Below are 15540 nucleotides of genomic sequence, written 5' to 3' on the forward strand. Positions count from 1 at the left end.
GCTCCAGGCACCTCAGCATCTTTGTGGCCCTCTGCTGGACTCTCTCCGGTAGTTCTCTGTCTCTCTTGAACTGGGATCCCAGAACTGGACACACTACTCCATGTGCAGCCTCACCAGGGCAGAGTAGATGGGGAGGAAAATCCCCATCCATCCCTGGTAGCAGATATCAGTTAAGGAGATTAATGCACTGGGAGAGCCCTGCTGAATACGGGTTTGGGAGCACAGCTGGTGAAGACAGAGCTTGCAGAGGGAGAGAGTGAAAAGCGATGTTGAGGTGGTCCACAACATGCATCCTGGGGCATCGAGAACCCCATGGCAGCTCCAGGCTTGCTTGCTATGCCAACAGCTGCTATACACAAGATGTGTAGGGAAGATGTGGCTCTCTGCTCCTGGCCAGTGGTCCCTGTTTAGATCTCTTGAAAAAAGGGAAGCCATGAGGAGCAGCTACAAACTGTCCCAGTCTGTGGTGCAGAGGTAGATACTTGATCTAACCAGTCATGAGGTCCTGGTTTAAGTGAGATTGTTGCTGGGGGAATAACCACCAGCTATTGCCCTGGGATCTGTTATGAAAGGATGGGGTTTGGAAGTTTGTTAATGAAAGGGTGGCTTTTGGAGGGGTGCTACCGAAAAGATGGTTCTGGCTGGAGCTTAGGACATTCCAAGATGTTCCAGAGTGTGCAAATGCAGAGCAGTTGAAGTTGTGTGTTTAGCCTTCCCTGAGCAGAGCTGGGGCTGTTTTGGGAAGGGACCAGGCAGAGAAATTCAGCTGCATTTCTTTACCCCCTGTATCATCATCTACATCTGACCCCCAGGTGAAAGCCAATGGATGTTGGGGGATGATTACCTTGCAGGTGTCGTGCAAACCTCATCCCAGAGGAGGCCAAGCTCTAATGGGAAGGAAGCTTTATTCCTCCACCAGAAACCACATCTCCATGAGGGGCAAGTGGTTGGGGTCATGCGGTTTGGCTGTCGTACCCTGAGGCCAGAGTTCTCCACGTAAGTGCCTTTGAGGTGATGCCCTCTCAGGTTGGTTGCATTAAACACTGCTTGGAGGGTCTTTTCCTGTGGAGTTAATGGATTTTAAGAGGCATCTGTGGTCAGGGTGATGTCACACAAGTAAATCTTGAAGTGAAGATTCTTACTAAGTATTTTTTCCCCTCTTAGGTGTGACAGGAAATGACTCTGCTGCCTGGAAAGCAGCAAACTTGCTGAAGCCCTGGGCACTGAACTGCTGGCAGGCCCAGGACGCTGAGCTGGAGGTCCTTGTGCTGCTCAGCAAACCCTGCCTGCTCCAGGGGCTGAGGAAAGCAGCTAAAGGAGGGTCTCCAGCCTGAGATTACCTGGAACTAGTTGACTTCCACCTGTTTGAATGACCAGCTTCAGGGCTGTGGTTGAATGCATGGCCAGAGAACTTTTTTTGGCAAGCTTTTACAAGTTTGGATAGAATCAGGTGGCTCTTGGGGGTGTTTGATCATTTGGCTTTGTCTGGGCAGCATTTTCTTTGTATGTCCTGGAGATAGGCAGTCCTGGTGGCAGCGTATGGGGGGCTCTGGGCTGGTTCACTGCATGGTTTGAGGAACTTCATCAGTAATGGCTTTTGCTTAGGCTTCTCTCCACCCTCTGTAATGTTGAAGCTGAGGCAGAAGGTGGTTCAACTTGCTGCTACTCCTGAGCAGAAGTGTCTTTGCTGGCTGGTTGATGAGAATTAGCATGGAGAGGGATGAAAACAGCCCTGAAGGAAGTGCTGCAGTGCTACATGGCTTTCCAAGGGCTGCAAATTCTCTGGTGATGGACAAGGAGCAGGTAATACCTGCCAGCAACAAGGAGCTGGTAATACCTGCCAGCAACAAGGAGCTCTCTGCAGCCCTGCCTTCACCCTGAGGTGACACCCTGGGGCCATGTCCCGCCTGGGAATGAGCCACCTGGCCATGAAGGGCTTGGTCTCCTGACCCCCACTCCATAGTCAGGCACCAGGCCTGCCTGGCCACGCCATCTCCACCACGCATTTAGCTTGGTGCTGCTCACCTGTTCTACCAGTTTGCACTAGCCTCTCCCCATCTTGACACCACTTGTGTTTGTGCTCTACATCCCCTTGTGTCCTCCACTTCTTGGTGAGCTCCCTGGGACCAGGATGGACAGAGCTGGGGCAGCTGATCCGGATCGTTTGCTATCTGCTGCCACTCGCCATGCTGGGTGGCTTTGCACACCCACAGAGCACAAATGCTCTTCTCATGCAGCCCTTTCTCTCCAGCACATCTCTGCTCAGCTCTTGCTTGATAGACAGAAAAGGAAGGTTAGTTGAAGCTGAGATGAATGTACCCCAGGAACCAGCAAGTCCCCAAAACCTCCCATGGCTGCAGAAGAGCTTCAAATACCTTCCTGCCCTGCAGCAGGATTCAGGGAACTCTTTTTTAGGATTAGATGAGAACTGTGCGTTTGGGGGAGCAGTCAAACACACTGGGAGGAGAATGCTGGAGGTCTTCTTGATAATGAGCAGGAGATTAATGAGGCTCGTGGTGCTTCTCTTGCATCACACTGTGGTGCTGTAGTGGTGCTATGTTACAGCAGGTGCCTGTCACCAGCAGCTTGTTGACACCATGACCGTCACACTGAATGCTGTCATGGGGAAGAATGAATTGCCCCCAGGGTCCCAGATGTCCCCCTCCTTCTTCCTTCCCTGCTAATGCCCAGCCCTGGGATTCGAAAGCTCCTTTTGCCCTGCTCCTTCCTCTGCAGCCTTGGCTGGATGTGATGGTCTTATCTTTGCCTTTCTGTGGTGATGTGGCAGGGAAGGCCTGGGCGTGCCTGACCCCAGAGCCCCCCAGGTGCTCTGTGTTGGGTTTGTCTCCTGGGTGGGGTCAGCTCTTTGCTTTTGGGTTACATTTGTGTTCTTAGTTGCTGGTGTCCTCAGGGCTTGAGCAGTGAGGCTGGTGGCAGGAGGGGAGTTTTACTGCTCACTCCTGCATGGCACTATTTCCATCAGCACACAGGGTAAGATGAGGTTGGGGGGGGATGTCTACAAGGACCTGGCATTGGGGGCCCCATGGTGGGAGGGACCCCAACCTGCTCTCCCCCGTTGCCAGGTCAGAAAAGACAGCTCCAATCCCAGGAGTGGTGGAGTGTGGGGGGGGATGTGCAGGGGCCAGCAAGGATACTCTGCCACCCCGCCTCCCCCCCCGCAGGATCCCACTCCCCCCGGTGTGTGTTACTGTCCCCAGAGCACATTTGTGGGGGACCACGTGGCCTAATGGATAAGGCGTCTGACTTCGGATCAGAAGATTGAGGGTTCGAGTCCCTTCGTGGTTGTTTTGAGATCCGTGAGTTGTTTAATTTCCCGGCGGGGTGGATGCAATCAAAACCCCCGGGCTGAGAACCGTCCCCAGGACCAGCACTGTGGCACAGCCGGGAGGCATCATGACCGTGCTGGGGGCATTTTTGGGGTGGGATCTGCCCTGCAAGTCCCCGGGGATCTCCTTCCTGGGGAGGGGTTTGGGTATTCATGCCCCCCCAGGGCTGCGTTCCGTGGCAGGGCAGCAGCGCCCGGAGCCCCGTCCCGGGGGTGAAGGCGAACGGGAGCCGGTCCCCAGCGCACGGGGGCCCAGCCCCAGGTGAAGCCAGGGCTGTGTGCAGGGACAGGGTCCCCATACATTCCCCCTCCCTTGCTGCTTCTGAGAGGAGCTGGGGTACGAAAAATGGGTCTGCCCCCCTAGGTGAGACTCGAACCCTGCGACCCGGGCACAGAATGCCGATGCCTTATCCATTAGGCCACTAGGACCGCGAAAGAGGCACCCCCTCCCCTCCCCTGCTCACATCCCCCCATTTCCCCTCCCCCCCGCCCGCTTTTTCCGTGGGGTCCGTAGCGAACGGCCCCGTTGTTGGGGAGGAGGGCAAGGAAGGGGTGTGTGTGGGGTCTTATTGCGTCGAAACTGGGCCGTAGACAGCGACAGCTCCCGCGGCAGGGCGGGGGGAACCGTGCCCTGCCCAGGGGGTCTCCATTCCGGTCCTGCCTGTGTTTCCCCCCACCTCGCGCTTCATTTCCGGGCTGTCACAGCGCTGGGGCTGCTCTGGGCGGTTTTACTGGGCGATGGTGGGAGAAAGGAAGGCTGCGTGGCTGGGTGAGGACGGGGCTGCCTTGCCCCGGGGGATGCTGAGTTCCGGGGGGGTCCTTCCGGAGCTGGATAGAGACTCCCTGCCTATACACCTAACAACCGCGCTGCCCTCCGGCCATCAGAGAGTTAAGTTAAGGCACCAAAAGGTTGTTAATGTACAGCCCCAGTGGCCTAATGGATAAGGCACTGGCCTCCTAAGCCAGGGATTGTGGGTTCGAGTCCCATCTGGGGTGACTCTTTTCCCCTCCGCGTATTCACCTCGGGTGCCGGGGGTGGTTGGGCTGGAGGGGTTCGCTAGACGGGGGAAGGGATTCTCCGCCTCCTGGGACATGTCTAGGGACTGGCTCGGGCAGCCGGGTGTGGCTGACGGTGGGGTTTGGTGGCGTCTGAGTGGTAGCACCCTGGAATGTGATTTTAATCTCGGCTCCTCGAAACCGGGGAGAGCTGATGGTGGCTTTTCAGCGCTTAAGGACGAGAATCGGAAAGATGGAACGGACCTTTTTAGCAGGGCTTGGTGTGAGCAGACGAGGGTGAGGGTTTGGAAACGAGAAAAGGAAGACTCAGACCAGAGAGAAGGATTTCTTTAGTATTATTTGTTTGTTTGCTTATTTTGTTTACCCTGAGGGTGGTAAGTCCCTGGCCTGGGCTGCCCAGAGAGGTGGTAGATGCCCCATCCCTGGAACCATTTCAGGTCAAGTTGGTTGGAGCTCTGAGCAGTCTGCTGTGCTTGCAGATGCCCCTGATGACTGCAGGGAGGTGGACTGGATGACCTTTAAAAGTTGCTTCTAACCCAAACCAGTCTATGGTTCTGTGCTAACCCTGGTGGTGTGTGCTGGCCCCAAGGTTTTAAGCAAAATTTGGCAAATCTGGAGAGGGGAAGCTGAGCAGCAGGAGATACAGGTCTGTGAGATCTGATCATGGGAGGTCTCAGCTGTTGCTGTCCTAACTGATGTTCTTGTGATGACTTTTCAGTGTCAAATATGTTTGAAGCAGTGACATCTCCCTTGCTAGTAAGAGCCAGGGCACAACATGGAGCTGCAGACCCCTTTATGAGTGTGGAGGCTTGCAGCCACCCCTCTCCTGCACAGGAAACCTTTAGGTAGAGTTTGGGCTTGTGCAGAGGTGGAGGTGCCCAGCCTGAGGTGGGGTGTCCTGGGAGGGTTGTCAAGATGACTGAACTTCTGGGGAGGATGTGGGATGTCAGCTCTATGCAGATGTAAGCACTGATCTGGGCTGTGTAAGCAGAGAGTCTCCCATTGTAAATGGCACTGAGCTGTAGTAGCAGAGCCCCCCCCCCCCCGCAGTTACACTCCAGGGCCCAGCAGAGGGCACAGCAGAGGGCCCCTCCCTTTTAATTGGGATTTTGCCTAAAACAGAACCACCTTTCCCTCACCCCAGGTGGGACTCGAACCCACAATCCCTGACTTAGAAGGCCAGTGCCTTATCCATTAGGCCACTGGGGCCCTGGGAGGGGGTGAAAAAAGTGTCATTTCGGGATCTTGGAGCCCCCCCCGCAGTGACCCAAGTCAATGTGCTGTCTAAATGGGACCCATCCCTGGGATGTGATCCTTAAAACCTCTGAGACCCAGCCTTAGGTTTTTGGGGATCCACCTGAAGTTCCAGAAGCCTCCTGCACTGACAGGGTGATTTTTTTCCTGCCTTTTAGCACTAACAAGAGACCAGCTGTCTCCTGCCACACTCCTGCTGTGGCTTTTGGGCCATTTAAGACAATGAGGTGTGCCTTTTTGGTTAGGGGGTCAAAAGATGTTTGGAATGGAGAATGTCCCAATTCCTGCTTTAGATGTGTAGTTACAAGTGCTTTTTACTCTTCCTTTTCTTCCTCCCCCCCCCCCCCCCCCCCCAAATCTGCTGCTGCTGCTTTTGTGTCCAGCAGCAGAGAGGGTGTTCTCCCAGAGCAGAGGGCTGGATGAAGGACAGGAAAGAATTCACAAATCAATTCAAACCAGCTGACTAAAACCTTCTCTCAAACAAAAATGGTACTGGTGAGGCTGCACCTTGAATATTAGGTTCAGTTTTGGGCCCCTCACATTGAGGTGGTGGAGTGTGTCCAGAGAAGGGCAACAAAGATGGTGAGAGGCCGTGAGCACAAGCCCTGTAAGGAGAGGATGAGGGAGCTGGGGCTGTTGTCTGGAGCTTGCATTAGGAATAGTGTGGCCAGCAGGAGCAGGGCAGTCATTGTGCCCTGTACTCAGCACTGGTTAGGCCACACCTTGAGTCCTGTGTCCAGTTCTGGGCCCCACAGTTTAGGAAGGACATTGAGAGACTTGAAGGTGTCCAGAGAAGGGCAATGAGGCTGGGGAGAGGCCTTGAGCACAGCCCTGTGAGGAGAGGCTGAGGGAGCTGGGGTTGTTTAGCCTGGAGAAGAGGAGGCTCAGGGGTGACCTCATTGCTGTCTACAACTACCTGAAGGGTGGTTGTAGCCAGGAAGGGGTTGGTCTCTTCTCCCAGGCAACCAGCACCAGAACAAGAGGACACAGTCTCAAATTGCACCAGGGTAAGTTTAGGCTCAAAGTGAGGAGAAAGTTCTTCACTGAGAGAGTCATTCATTGTTGGAATGGGCTGCCCAGGGAGGTGGTGGAGTCACCATCCCTGGAGGGAATTGGATGTGGCACTTGGTGCCATGGTCTAGTCATGAGGTCTGTGGTGACAGGTTGGACTTGATGATCTTTGAGGTCTCTTCCAACCTTGGTGATACTGTGTGAGAAGAGGAGGCTAAGGGGAGACCTCATTACTCTACAACTCCCCTGAATAGAGGTTGGAGTGTTTGGTCTCTTCTCCCAAGTAACAAGAGATAGGTGAAGAGGAAATGGCCTGAAATTGTGCCAGGGGAGGCTCAGGCTGGATATAAAGAAAAATCTCTTTGCTGCAGGCGTGGTCAGGGATTGGAACAGGCTGCCTGGGGAGGTGGTGGAGTCACTGTCCCTGCAAGTGCTGAAGGAACCTGTGGACATAACACCTGGGGACATGGTTTAATGGCCATGGTGGGGTTAGATCCATGACTGGACTCAATGATCCTGGATGTCTTTTCCAACCAAAACAATCCTGTGATTCAATTCCATGGTTCCAGAAACAGCCACTCCCCTGCAAAGCAAACTGAGAGGCAGTGACAACGTCCCAGTAGCTTCCACAGGAGGTGTTAAATACTTTTATTTACACTGTTAGACCGTTTCTATTCAACAGGGCTCCTGAGTTTAGCACCACCTGCAGCTGCCAGTGCCACTGCTTCAAGAAGATGGTGTGCCACGGGCTGGGGTCTCTGCTGCTCTCAGTCAAAGTCTGCCTTCCTGCTCTGTTTTATACTCGAGTGGATCTTTTTCTGCCGTAGTCGCTCACGGTTCATTTTTTCCACCCTGAAACAAAAGGAAAAGACCCTTTAGGGCACAGAGGAAGCATTTAAATATCTGAAAGGAGCTACAAGAAAGCTGGGGAGGGACTTTTGAGGGTGTCAGGGAGAGACAGGGCTAGGGGGAATGGGGGAAAAATAGAAATGGGTAGATTCAGGTTGGATGTTAGGAAGTTCTTCCCCATGAGGGTGGTGAGAGACTGGCACAGGTTGCCCAGGGAGGTGGTGGAAGCCTCATGCCTGGAGGATTTTGCAGCCAGGCTGGATGTGGCTCTGAGCAGCCTGGTCTAGAGTGAGGGGTCCTTGCCCATGGCAGGGGGATTGGAACTAGATGATCCTTGGGGTCCTTTCCAACCCTAACAATTCTATGATTCTATGATTCAGCTTTAAGCACTGTTACAATGCAGACTTGATGAGGTGACAAATGTCCAGAGACAGACAAAACAATCCTTGTTCTTGCAATTGAAAAAAAAAAAAAAAACCCAGTTAAAATCTAGTGGACCAGGGATCATTTTAAATAGGGAAAGAAGGAAGAAGTAAGGAAATGCAAATGAGTATGAAGGAGACTGTTTGAAGATAGAATCATAGAATCAATAAGGTTGGAAGAGACCTCAGAGATCATCAAGTCCAACCTGTCACCCAACACCTTGTGACTAACTAAACCATGGCTTCAAGTGCCACATCCAGTCCTTTTGTGAACATCTCCAGGGATGGTGACTCCACCACCTCCCTGGGCAGCACATTCCAATGGCCAATAACTCCTCCCATGAAGAACTTTGTCCTCACCTCCAGCCTAAACTTCCCCTGGTGCAGCTTGAGAGTATGTCCTCTTGTTCTCTCACTGGTTGCCTGGGTGAAGAGACCAACCCCCACCTGTCTACAACCTCCCTTCAGGTAGTTGTAGAGAGCAATGAGGTCTCCCCTGAGCCTCCTCTTCTCCAGGCTAATCAACCCCAGCTCCCTCAGCCTCTCCTCATAGGGCTTGTGCTTGAGACCTCTCCCCAGCCTTACTGCCCTTCTCTGGACACGTTCAAGTGTCTCAATATCCTTCTTAAATTGAGTGGCCCAGAAAAGATGCTGCACTAAACTAAATGATGTAACATGACAGGTCAGAGGCCATTTCAATAGAGGTACCTCTCTATGAACTTCTGTGTAGTCTCCTTCGACACCACCTTGGGCTTCTCAGTTGCCTCTGTCACCATGGTTCTGATCTTCTCCAAACAGATTGCCAGGTTCCTCATCTGGTAGCGGCTCTCTTCAGAGTTCACAATCAGCTCACCAGCTCGGTTTATCTTGTTCCTGTGCTAAAGAGGGGAAAACATGAGGGGCTCACCAAAGCCACCTGAGCCTCGTGACGTTCTGTCTGAGCTGCTGAGAGCTGCAGCAGGGCTGGAAGTGGGGCTGGTTACCATCGATGCCATTTTTTCTCTCACAGCTTCTGGAATCCAGTCTGCTGATGCCAGGTGGAACCGAACCTCTGCTTTGCTGTTCACTGGGAGGAAAAACAGCATCTTTTATTTTCAGTGCAATGACTTGCCTTCCTGAGCTGATTCAGTCTTGTTCACTGCTGGCTTGGAACACAGGATGCTTACAGTAGAAATTTCCTCCTTCTTATAGAATCACAGAATTGTGAGCCCAAGGATCAGCCAGTTCCAACCCTCCTGCTATGTGCAGGGACACCTCACACTACAGCAGGTTGCTCACAGCCACATCCAGCCTGGCTGCAAAAACTTCCAGGGTTCTACCACCTCCCTGGGCAGCCTGTTCCAGTGTCTCACCATCCTTACAGTGAATAATTTCTTCCTAACATCCAATCTGAACCTACCCATTTCTGGTTTTGCTCCATTCCCCCCAGTCCTATCACTCCCTGACACCCTAAAAAGTCCCTCCTCAGCTTTCTTGTATCACAGTATAACTTAGGTTGGAAAGGACCTCGAGGATCATCGAGTCTAACCTATCAACACAGACCCCATGACTAGACCATGGCACCAAGTGCCACGTCCAATCTCCTCTTGAGCACCTCCAGGGATGGTGACCCCACCACCTCCCTGGGCAACCCGTTCCAATGACGAACGACACGCTCAGTGAAGAACTTCCTCCTCACCTCGAGTCTAAACCTCCCCTGGCGCAGCTTGAGACTGTGTCCCCTTGTTCTGGTGCTGGTTGCCTGGGAGAAGAGACCAACCCCTTCCCAGCCACAACCATCCCTCAGGCAATGAGGTCACCCCTGAGCCTCCTCTTCTCCAGGCTAAACAATCCCAGCTCCCTCAGCCTCTCCTCAGCTCCTTGTAGCTCCTTTCAGATCCTGGAAGGCCACCATAAAGTCTCCTTGGAGCCTTCTCTTCTCCAGACTGAACAGCCCTGACTCTCTGTCTGTCTCCATAGCAGAGGAGCTCCAGCTCTCTCATCATCCTCATGGCCCTTCTTTGGACACATTCCAGCATGTCCACATCCTTCTTGCAATAATAGAGGCTCCAGAACTGGATGCAGTACTCCAGGTGGGGTCTCACCAGAGTGGAGTAGAGGGGGAGAATCACCTCCCTTGACCTGCTGGCTATGCTTCTATTTTTACATGCTACTTTACAAGACAAAATGCAAGTTCTTATGGATACTCTGTGTGGCATTTGCCTTTCTAACCACCACAAGATTTATTGCTGTTGCCAGTCACTACTTGTTTTTAATGGCAATGGCAGATGAGGAAATGTTTTCAGTTTTATTTGAATTAAGATGAGAGTTTATGATGCTGTGAAGTTTCAGGATCCATTTGGCTTGTTGTATGTTGGATCAATGGAAACAGATCAGATGATGGTGGTGTTTCATGTGGCATGTGTAGCATTAATGATCCCAGTAAGAGTGTTTCTAGGAGAATCCAATATATTACCACTGGTCTCCAGCACTATCATAGAATGGTTTGGGCTGGAGGGACTGTGAAAGGGCATCCAGTTCACACCCCCTGCAGTCAGCAGAGACATCTGCAACTAGAGCAGTTTGCTCAGAGCCACAGTCAACCTGACCTGGAAAAGTTTCAGGGATGGAGCTTCTACCAGCTCTCAGAGCAACCTGGGCCTCCCTCAGTGTAAAAAAATTCATCCTTCTATCCAGTCTAAATCTCGTTTTTTTTTCATTTAAAGTCATTACCCCTTGTCCTGATAGAAAATCTGTCCCCATCTGACTGGACCATTCAAGCACTGATAGGCCAGCAGAAAGTCTCTCTGGAGCCTTCTCTTCTCCAGACTGAACAACCTAAACTCTCTCAGCCTGGCCTCACAGCAGAGGGACTCAGGCCCTTGGATCATTGTTGTGGCCTCCTCTGGATCCACTCCAACAGGTCCATGAGCACTCCAGAGCTGGACACAAAAGGACTCAGAAGTTGTGTTCAAATTTACAGTAATGATAATGAAAAATTACCAGGCAGCTCTTTAACTTCAAGTTCTCACTATCTTGCCACAAAGTGCAGAGAAAAAACTGCAGACTGTGATTTTTTTCTTTCCTTCCAAGGAATAACCTCTTCCTCACCTTTGTTGACATTCTGCCCACCCGGGCCGCTGCTCCGGCTGTAGGTCACAGTCAGGCGATCTGTAAGAGAAGCCAGGCAGTGTGCTCAGCTGGAGACGTGTCCCAGCAGGTTCGGCAGCTAGGAAGGGGACTGGTCCAGGCTGCAGCACCCAGGCCTGAGGGATACTCGTACCTCGGTGGTGTTTTCACCGGGACTCAGCTCTGTGTACTGAGCAGGGGCTCGACAGACCTGAGCCTGAGCCACCTCCGGGCATTGAAGCCGGGACCTTGGCCCAGGTCTGTTTTGCGGGGACACTCACCCATGGGGATGTCGAGGGTGGCCGGCTGCGTCTGCTCCTGCAACACACGGCGGGATGCCCGCGTTAGGCGCCGGGGTGTCCACCGGCCCCGCCCAGCCACAGGGACACTCGGTGGGCCAAGCCCCGCCCCCCAGCCCACGGCCAATCACAGAACAAAACCATTGGACTAAGCTCCGCCCGTCCCCGCCGCCTATGTTAAGCCACACCCAACCACAACCGGCGCCTTGTGCTGAGCTCCGCCCACGCTCCCTGTCATTCAGAGGCCGCGCCCCGCCCCTCGCTCCTCCTCCTCCTCCTCCACCCCACGCTGCACTCACCGGGGCGCTGCGAGAGTCTTCCTGCCGCGGCGGGTACAGCTTATCCAGGCTGTAGATGCTCCGATACTCGGTCCCGGCGGCGGCTCGCTGCGAGAACCCGGCGGCGAGAAGCCCCAGCCGCGGCCGGCAGAGACCCCGCAGCGTGTGCGCCGCCATCTCGGCTCCCGCGGTGCTCCTCGGCCCCTGCGTCCGCACGGAAACGGCGGCCGAGCGTTGCGTTCCGGGGCGGGGCCTGTGGCGTGGGAGGGCTGCGGGGTCAGCGGGGTTGGGATGTGTGGGATGTGTAGGCTGTGTGGGGTCTATGAAGAATATGGGCGCTGTGGGTGCTACGTGTGGTGATGCATGGGCTCTGGGGGGTGTATGGTACCCATGGAGTCACTCGGGGGGCGCGACGTGGGGTCTGTAGGGTGGGAGGGGGTAGATGAAGTGCCGTGTGTGTGATGTCTGGAGGGTAAATGGGGGATGTGGGAAGTCTGGGGAGAATATGGGGTCTGGGGGGATGATGAATGGGCGATTTAGGAAGTTTAGGGAGAGGATTTATGGGGTCTGTGGAAGGATGTAGGAGGTCTGGAGGGTTATGTGGGGTATGGTGGATGCTGAGTGGGAGATGTAGGAGTCCTAGGGACGGTCTTTTATGGCACCGTGGGTGGGATGTAGGAGAACCGGGATACACGGGCTCTGGGATGCAGAGTGGGGGATGTGGGGTGTCAGGGGTGTGTGTGTTTGTGGGGTCAGTGGGTGCTGAGGCAGGCACTGCTGGGAGTGGGGATGCTGGGGTGAGGTGGCTATGTGGAGCCCTGGTGTGACCTGTGAGGGAGGTGTGGTGTGGGCAGTGGGAGACCCTGGAGCACGTACTGGAGACTGGTTTGGGCAGGTTGTTTCCAGCTCCTTGTGGTGCAGGCTGCGATGTGGGACAGTGTGCTTCCCACCTGCACCCCACACTTTTGTGAGCTGAGCAGTGACAGATGGGTGGAAAAGTGAAGATACCTCCAACATTTTTTTGTGTACTAATTTTTACACCTGGGATGCTTCAGCTTTCAGATGTTTGTCTGCTTGAGTGTAATAAAGTTATGTATTCATGTATTGATTTAATTATTTGTCTGGAATGCTGATGTTGCAGCACCTATGTGTTTCCAGTTCTGGAAGAGAGACACTGAAGGTGGATGAGGGAGGCAGGGGAGTGAAGCACTTGTGGAAATCTTTCAGCTCTTACTCCTATTGGAGCTGTCAGGTTGGCGTGACAAGAAGGGTGTGCGTTCAGGAGGGGTAGGGATTGCTATTTCTGGCAGCAGAAAAATGCAGAGGCAGGGATGGGGCTGCTGTTTGCTCTGGTGTTTTGACAGGAGCTGACAATCTTCTGCTTTAAACTGGGGGTGAAGTCTAAATGAGTGTTTCAAAGCTGATGTAGAGATGACGTGTGGTGGAGGGTCTGGGCTGGGTCACGTCCAGATAATCAGCACAAAATCAGGGAAACTCACTCCTCACAAAGGGATCAAGTCCTAAAGATTGATGGTTGATCTGTGCTGCCTCTGGCAGAGCAGCACTTGGGGGCTAAGGGGGTGCTTCTCAGTTTGTTTTAATCAAATCTCTTTGTGCTGGGATGCTTCTGCTCTGCTTCCCTCATCCAAACTTGGCTGAAAACAGAATACTTAAAGTAAAGAAACCCAGTACATTCAGAGACAAACCATGCCATCTGGTGACCTTGATTTGTATCAGGGAACAGGTAAGTCTTTGTGATTTGTAGCCAGAGGGGCAGGTAAAACATCCAAAGCAGGATGACTCATCTTACCAACTGTGGTCAGACGTGTCCCTGTTATTACTGTGTTGGTAACATGTGCCAAGGACAGTGTCACTGGTGCACAGAGAGGCTGGGAAGGGAGCCTGGAGGTCACAGAGTTGAAATCAGAGCCACCTAAAAGGACATTTCTGGGTTTGCTCCATTCCCATACTGTGTAGGTGGATGCAGATGCCAATGAGCCTTGGTAAGAAGCTAAATGATCTCTTCTTGGATGGCTGGGAAGGGCTTTCCTTGGCAGGCAGGGCTTGGGATGACCCAAGGAGAGCAAAGCTTTTGATGTTTAAGCTGGAAGGGTGAACTGCCTTAGTACTGGTGCTGCCTTAGAAAGCAAGCTCAGCCCCTTTGGTGATGGTGGTCACTGGTGAGCAGGAGCTGTAAGGAGCCACCCCTGAAAGATGATGCAAAAGCTGATGTGTCCCAGGAGCAGGTTGCTCCTTGTGTGGGTGAGGTCACAAACTGTTAATGCAAGAGCAAGTTGGGACTTTGAGAGACCTTCCAGAAGGTCTCAGCTCTTGCAGGAGAAGGAGGACTGCTGAATCAGAAAATGTCTTTTCCCCATGAGAGTTGGAGCTCTCTCAAACTCTTGAATCTGTGCTTCAAGTGGTCCATTTGTGATGGTGGATGCTTTTCTGAAGGGTTAGTCAAACTGGTGGTGAAGTAAGAAGCCAGCCTAGGTCTGATTGAACGTGTCCAGAGAAGGGCAACGAAGCTGGGGAGAGGCCTCGAGCACAAGCCCTACACAGAGAGGCTGAGGGAGCTGGGGTTGCTTAGCCTGGAGAAGAAGAGGCTCAAGGGAGACCTTGTTGCTCTCTACAACTACCTGAAGGGAGGTTGTGGCCAGCTGGGGGTTGGTCTCTTCTCCCAGGCAACCAGCACCAGAACAAGAGGACACAGTCTCAAGCTGTGACAGGGGAAGTTTAGGCTGGAGGTAAGGAGAAAGTTCTTCCCAGAGAGAGTTGTTAGCCGTTGGAATGTGCTGCCCAGGGAGGTGGTGGAGTCCCCATCCCTCGAGGTGTTCAAGAGGGGGTTGGATGTGGCACTTGGTGCCATGGTTTAGTCATGAGGTGTTGGGTGACAGGTTGAGACTTGATGATCTTTGAGGTCTCTTCCAAGCTTGTTGATTCTCTGTGATGGAGCTGCACTTTGTCTGAATATCATCTTTCAAACTCAGTGGAGACCAGAATTTTTGACAAGCTGTGCCTTTTATGGGATCCTAATGTTGTGAGCTGAATAGGGTCCTTGGGTTTGCCAAATCATTGTTTGCTGTGACCTTGTGCTCTAATTGCATGCCTTGTTTTTCCTCTCTGCTTTGTGTCAGGGAGCTGTGCTGTTAAATTACTGCTGCTCTCTATCAGACCACTTTCTGTGGTTGCTTAATCACTTTCTTCTTCCCCCTTAATGGAGTTGTGTTTGGCGTTGGGTGTTTGCAAATCGGCCTGAAAAGTTTTGCTAGGAGCCTGGGGTAAAAGGGCTGATGGTGCTGATAGTTTTTTCTTCCTCTGAGTGCTGAAAGCCTCAAGGAGGAAAGAAAAAAGGAAATAAAATCAAGTGACTTTGACTCACAGAGCCATCAGGACGTGTAATATATGGCCACTAATATTTTTGGACCCAGAAAAGCAACGTTCTCAGCACTTTGCTGAACAAACTGCTGAGCCATGGCAGCTGTTCCCTTTGTTAAGCCAAAGACTAATAGTGTGCTCTTCCCATGCTCAGTCCTTTCTCAATGTGTGGTTTGCCAAGGCAGATCAAACCAAAAATAACATCTGAATTGGAGAGCTTGGAAGTGGTGTGGGGCTTGCAGAGACATTCAGAGCTGACAAAAGAGGTTGGTTTGGTTTTGGGTTTTGGGTGGTGGGGTTTTTTTTTCTTGGTATTGTGTGGCAAATGTTAGTAGTCCAAGTGCATAAAATGTGTGTTATATAAATAATGCAGCAGGAGAGTTCAGCATTTCCTCTCTGCTTCCTGCACAGGAGCCTAAAGCATTTTCTTGACCCAAATCATAGGTGGAGGAAAAAAACAACCCAACCACCACACAATCAAAGAATTAGCTCTTCTGCTCTTCTTAAAAGTCAAAAGAGCTATGCAGGAAAGTCTCAGCTTTGAGAATTCTTTCAGAAGGTTGCTTTGTGTCCAAGAA

The 15540-nt window shown here is 52.5% G+C and overlaps 1 protein-coding gene and 3 non-coding genes across 4 annotated transcripts; 2 read left to right on the plus strand and 2 right to left on the minus strand.

The window, feature by feature from the left end:
- The first annotated feature begins 3233 nt into the window (after positions 1 to 3233).
- TRNAR-UCG (transfer RNA arginine (anticodon UCG)) lies at positions 3234 to 3306 on the plus strand. Its single transcript has one exon. It is a non-coding gene; the product is annotated as a tRNA-Arg (tRNA).
- A 963-nt stretch (positions 3307 to 4269) lies between these two features.
- Positions 4270 to 4342, plus strand: TRNAR-CCU (transfer RNA arginine (anticodon CCU)). Its single transcript has one exon. It is a non-coding gene; the product is annotated as a tRNA-Arg (tRNA).
- A 1157-nt stretch (positions 4343 to 5499) lies between these two features.
- TRNAR-UCU (transfer RNA arginine (anticodon UCU)) lies at positions 5500 to 5572 on the minus strand. Its single transcript has one exon. It is a non-coding gene; the product is annotated as a tRNA-Arg (tRNA).
- Positions 5573 to 7248: 1676 nt separating this feature from the next.
- Positions 7249 to 11793, minus strand: MRPL58 (mitochondrial ribosomal protein L58). Its single transcript, XM_068151574.1, has 6 exons — positions 11606 to 11793; positions 11289 to 11325; positions 10990 to 11049; positions 8883 to 8965; positions 8608 to 8777; positions 7249 to 7480 (listed from the first exon to the last, which is right to left on the minus strand). The coding sequence occupies exons 1-6, from the start codon at positions 11759 to 11761 to the stop codon at positions 7396 to 7398; spliced, it is 591 nt and encodes a 196-aa protein (XP_068007675.1). The 5' UTR covers positions 11762 to 11793; the 3' UTR covers positions 7249 to 7395.
- Positions 11794 to 15540: the final 3747 nt, after the last annotated feature.

This window comes from Melanerpes formicivorus, unplaced genomic scaffold (assembly GCF_026170545.1).
Source record: "Melanerpes formicivorus ecotype bairdi unplaced genomic scaffold, bMelFor1.0.p_v2 SCAF_21, whole genome shotgun sequence".
In the NCBI taxonomy this organism is placed as follows: domain Eukaryota; kingdom Metazoa; phylum Chordata; class Aves; order Piciformes; family Picidae; genus Melanerpes; species Melanerpes formicivorus.

Bases quoted from the DNA above. Each gene is read 5' to 3' on its own strand.
- MRPL58 (XM_068151574.1), bottom strand. From the start codon at position 11,761: ATGGCGGCGCACACGCTGCGGGGTCTCTGCCGGCCGCGGCTGGGGCTT. The intron at 11,050-11,288 runs GTGAGTGTCCCC...CTTCTCTTACAG, and splicing joins CACCCTCGACATCCCCATGG to ATCGCCTGACTGTGACCTAC. The intron at 8,966-10,989 runs GTGAGGAAGAGG...TTTTCCTCCCAG, and splicing joins TGGGCAGAATGTCAACAAAG to TGAACAGCAAAGCAGAGGTT.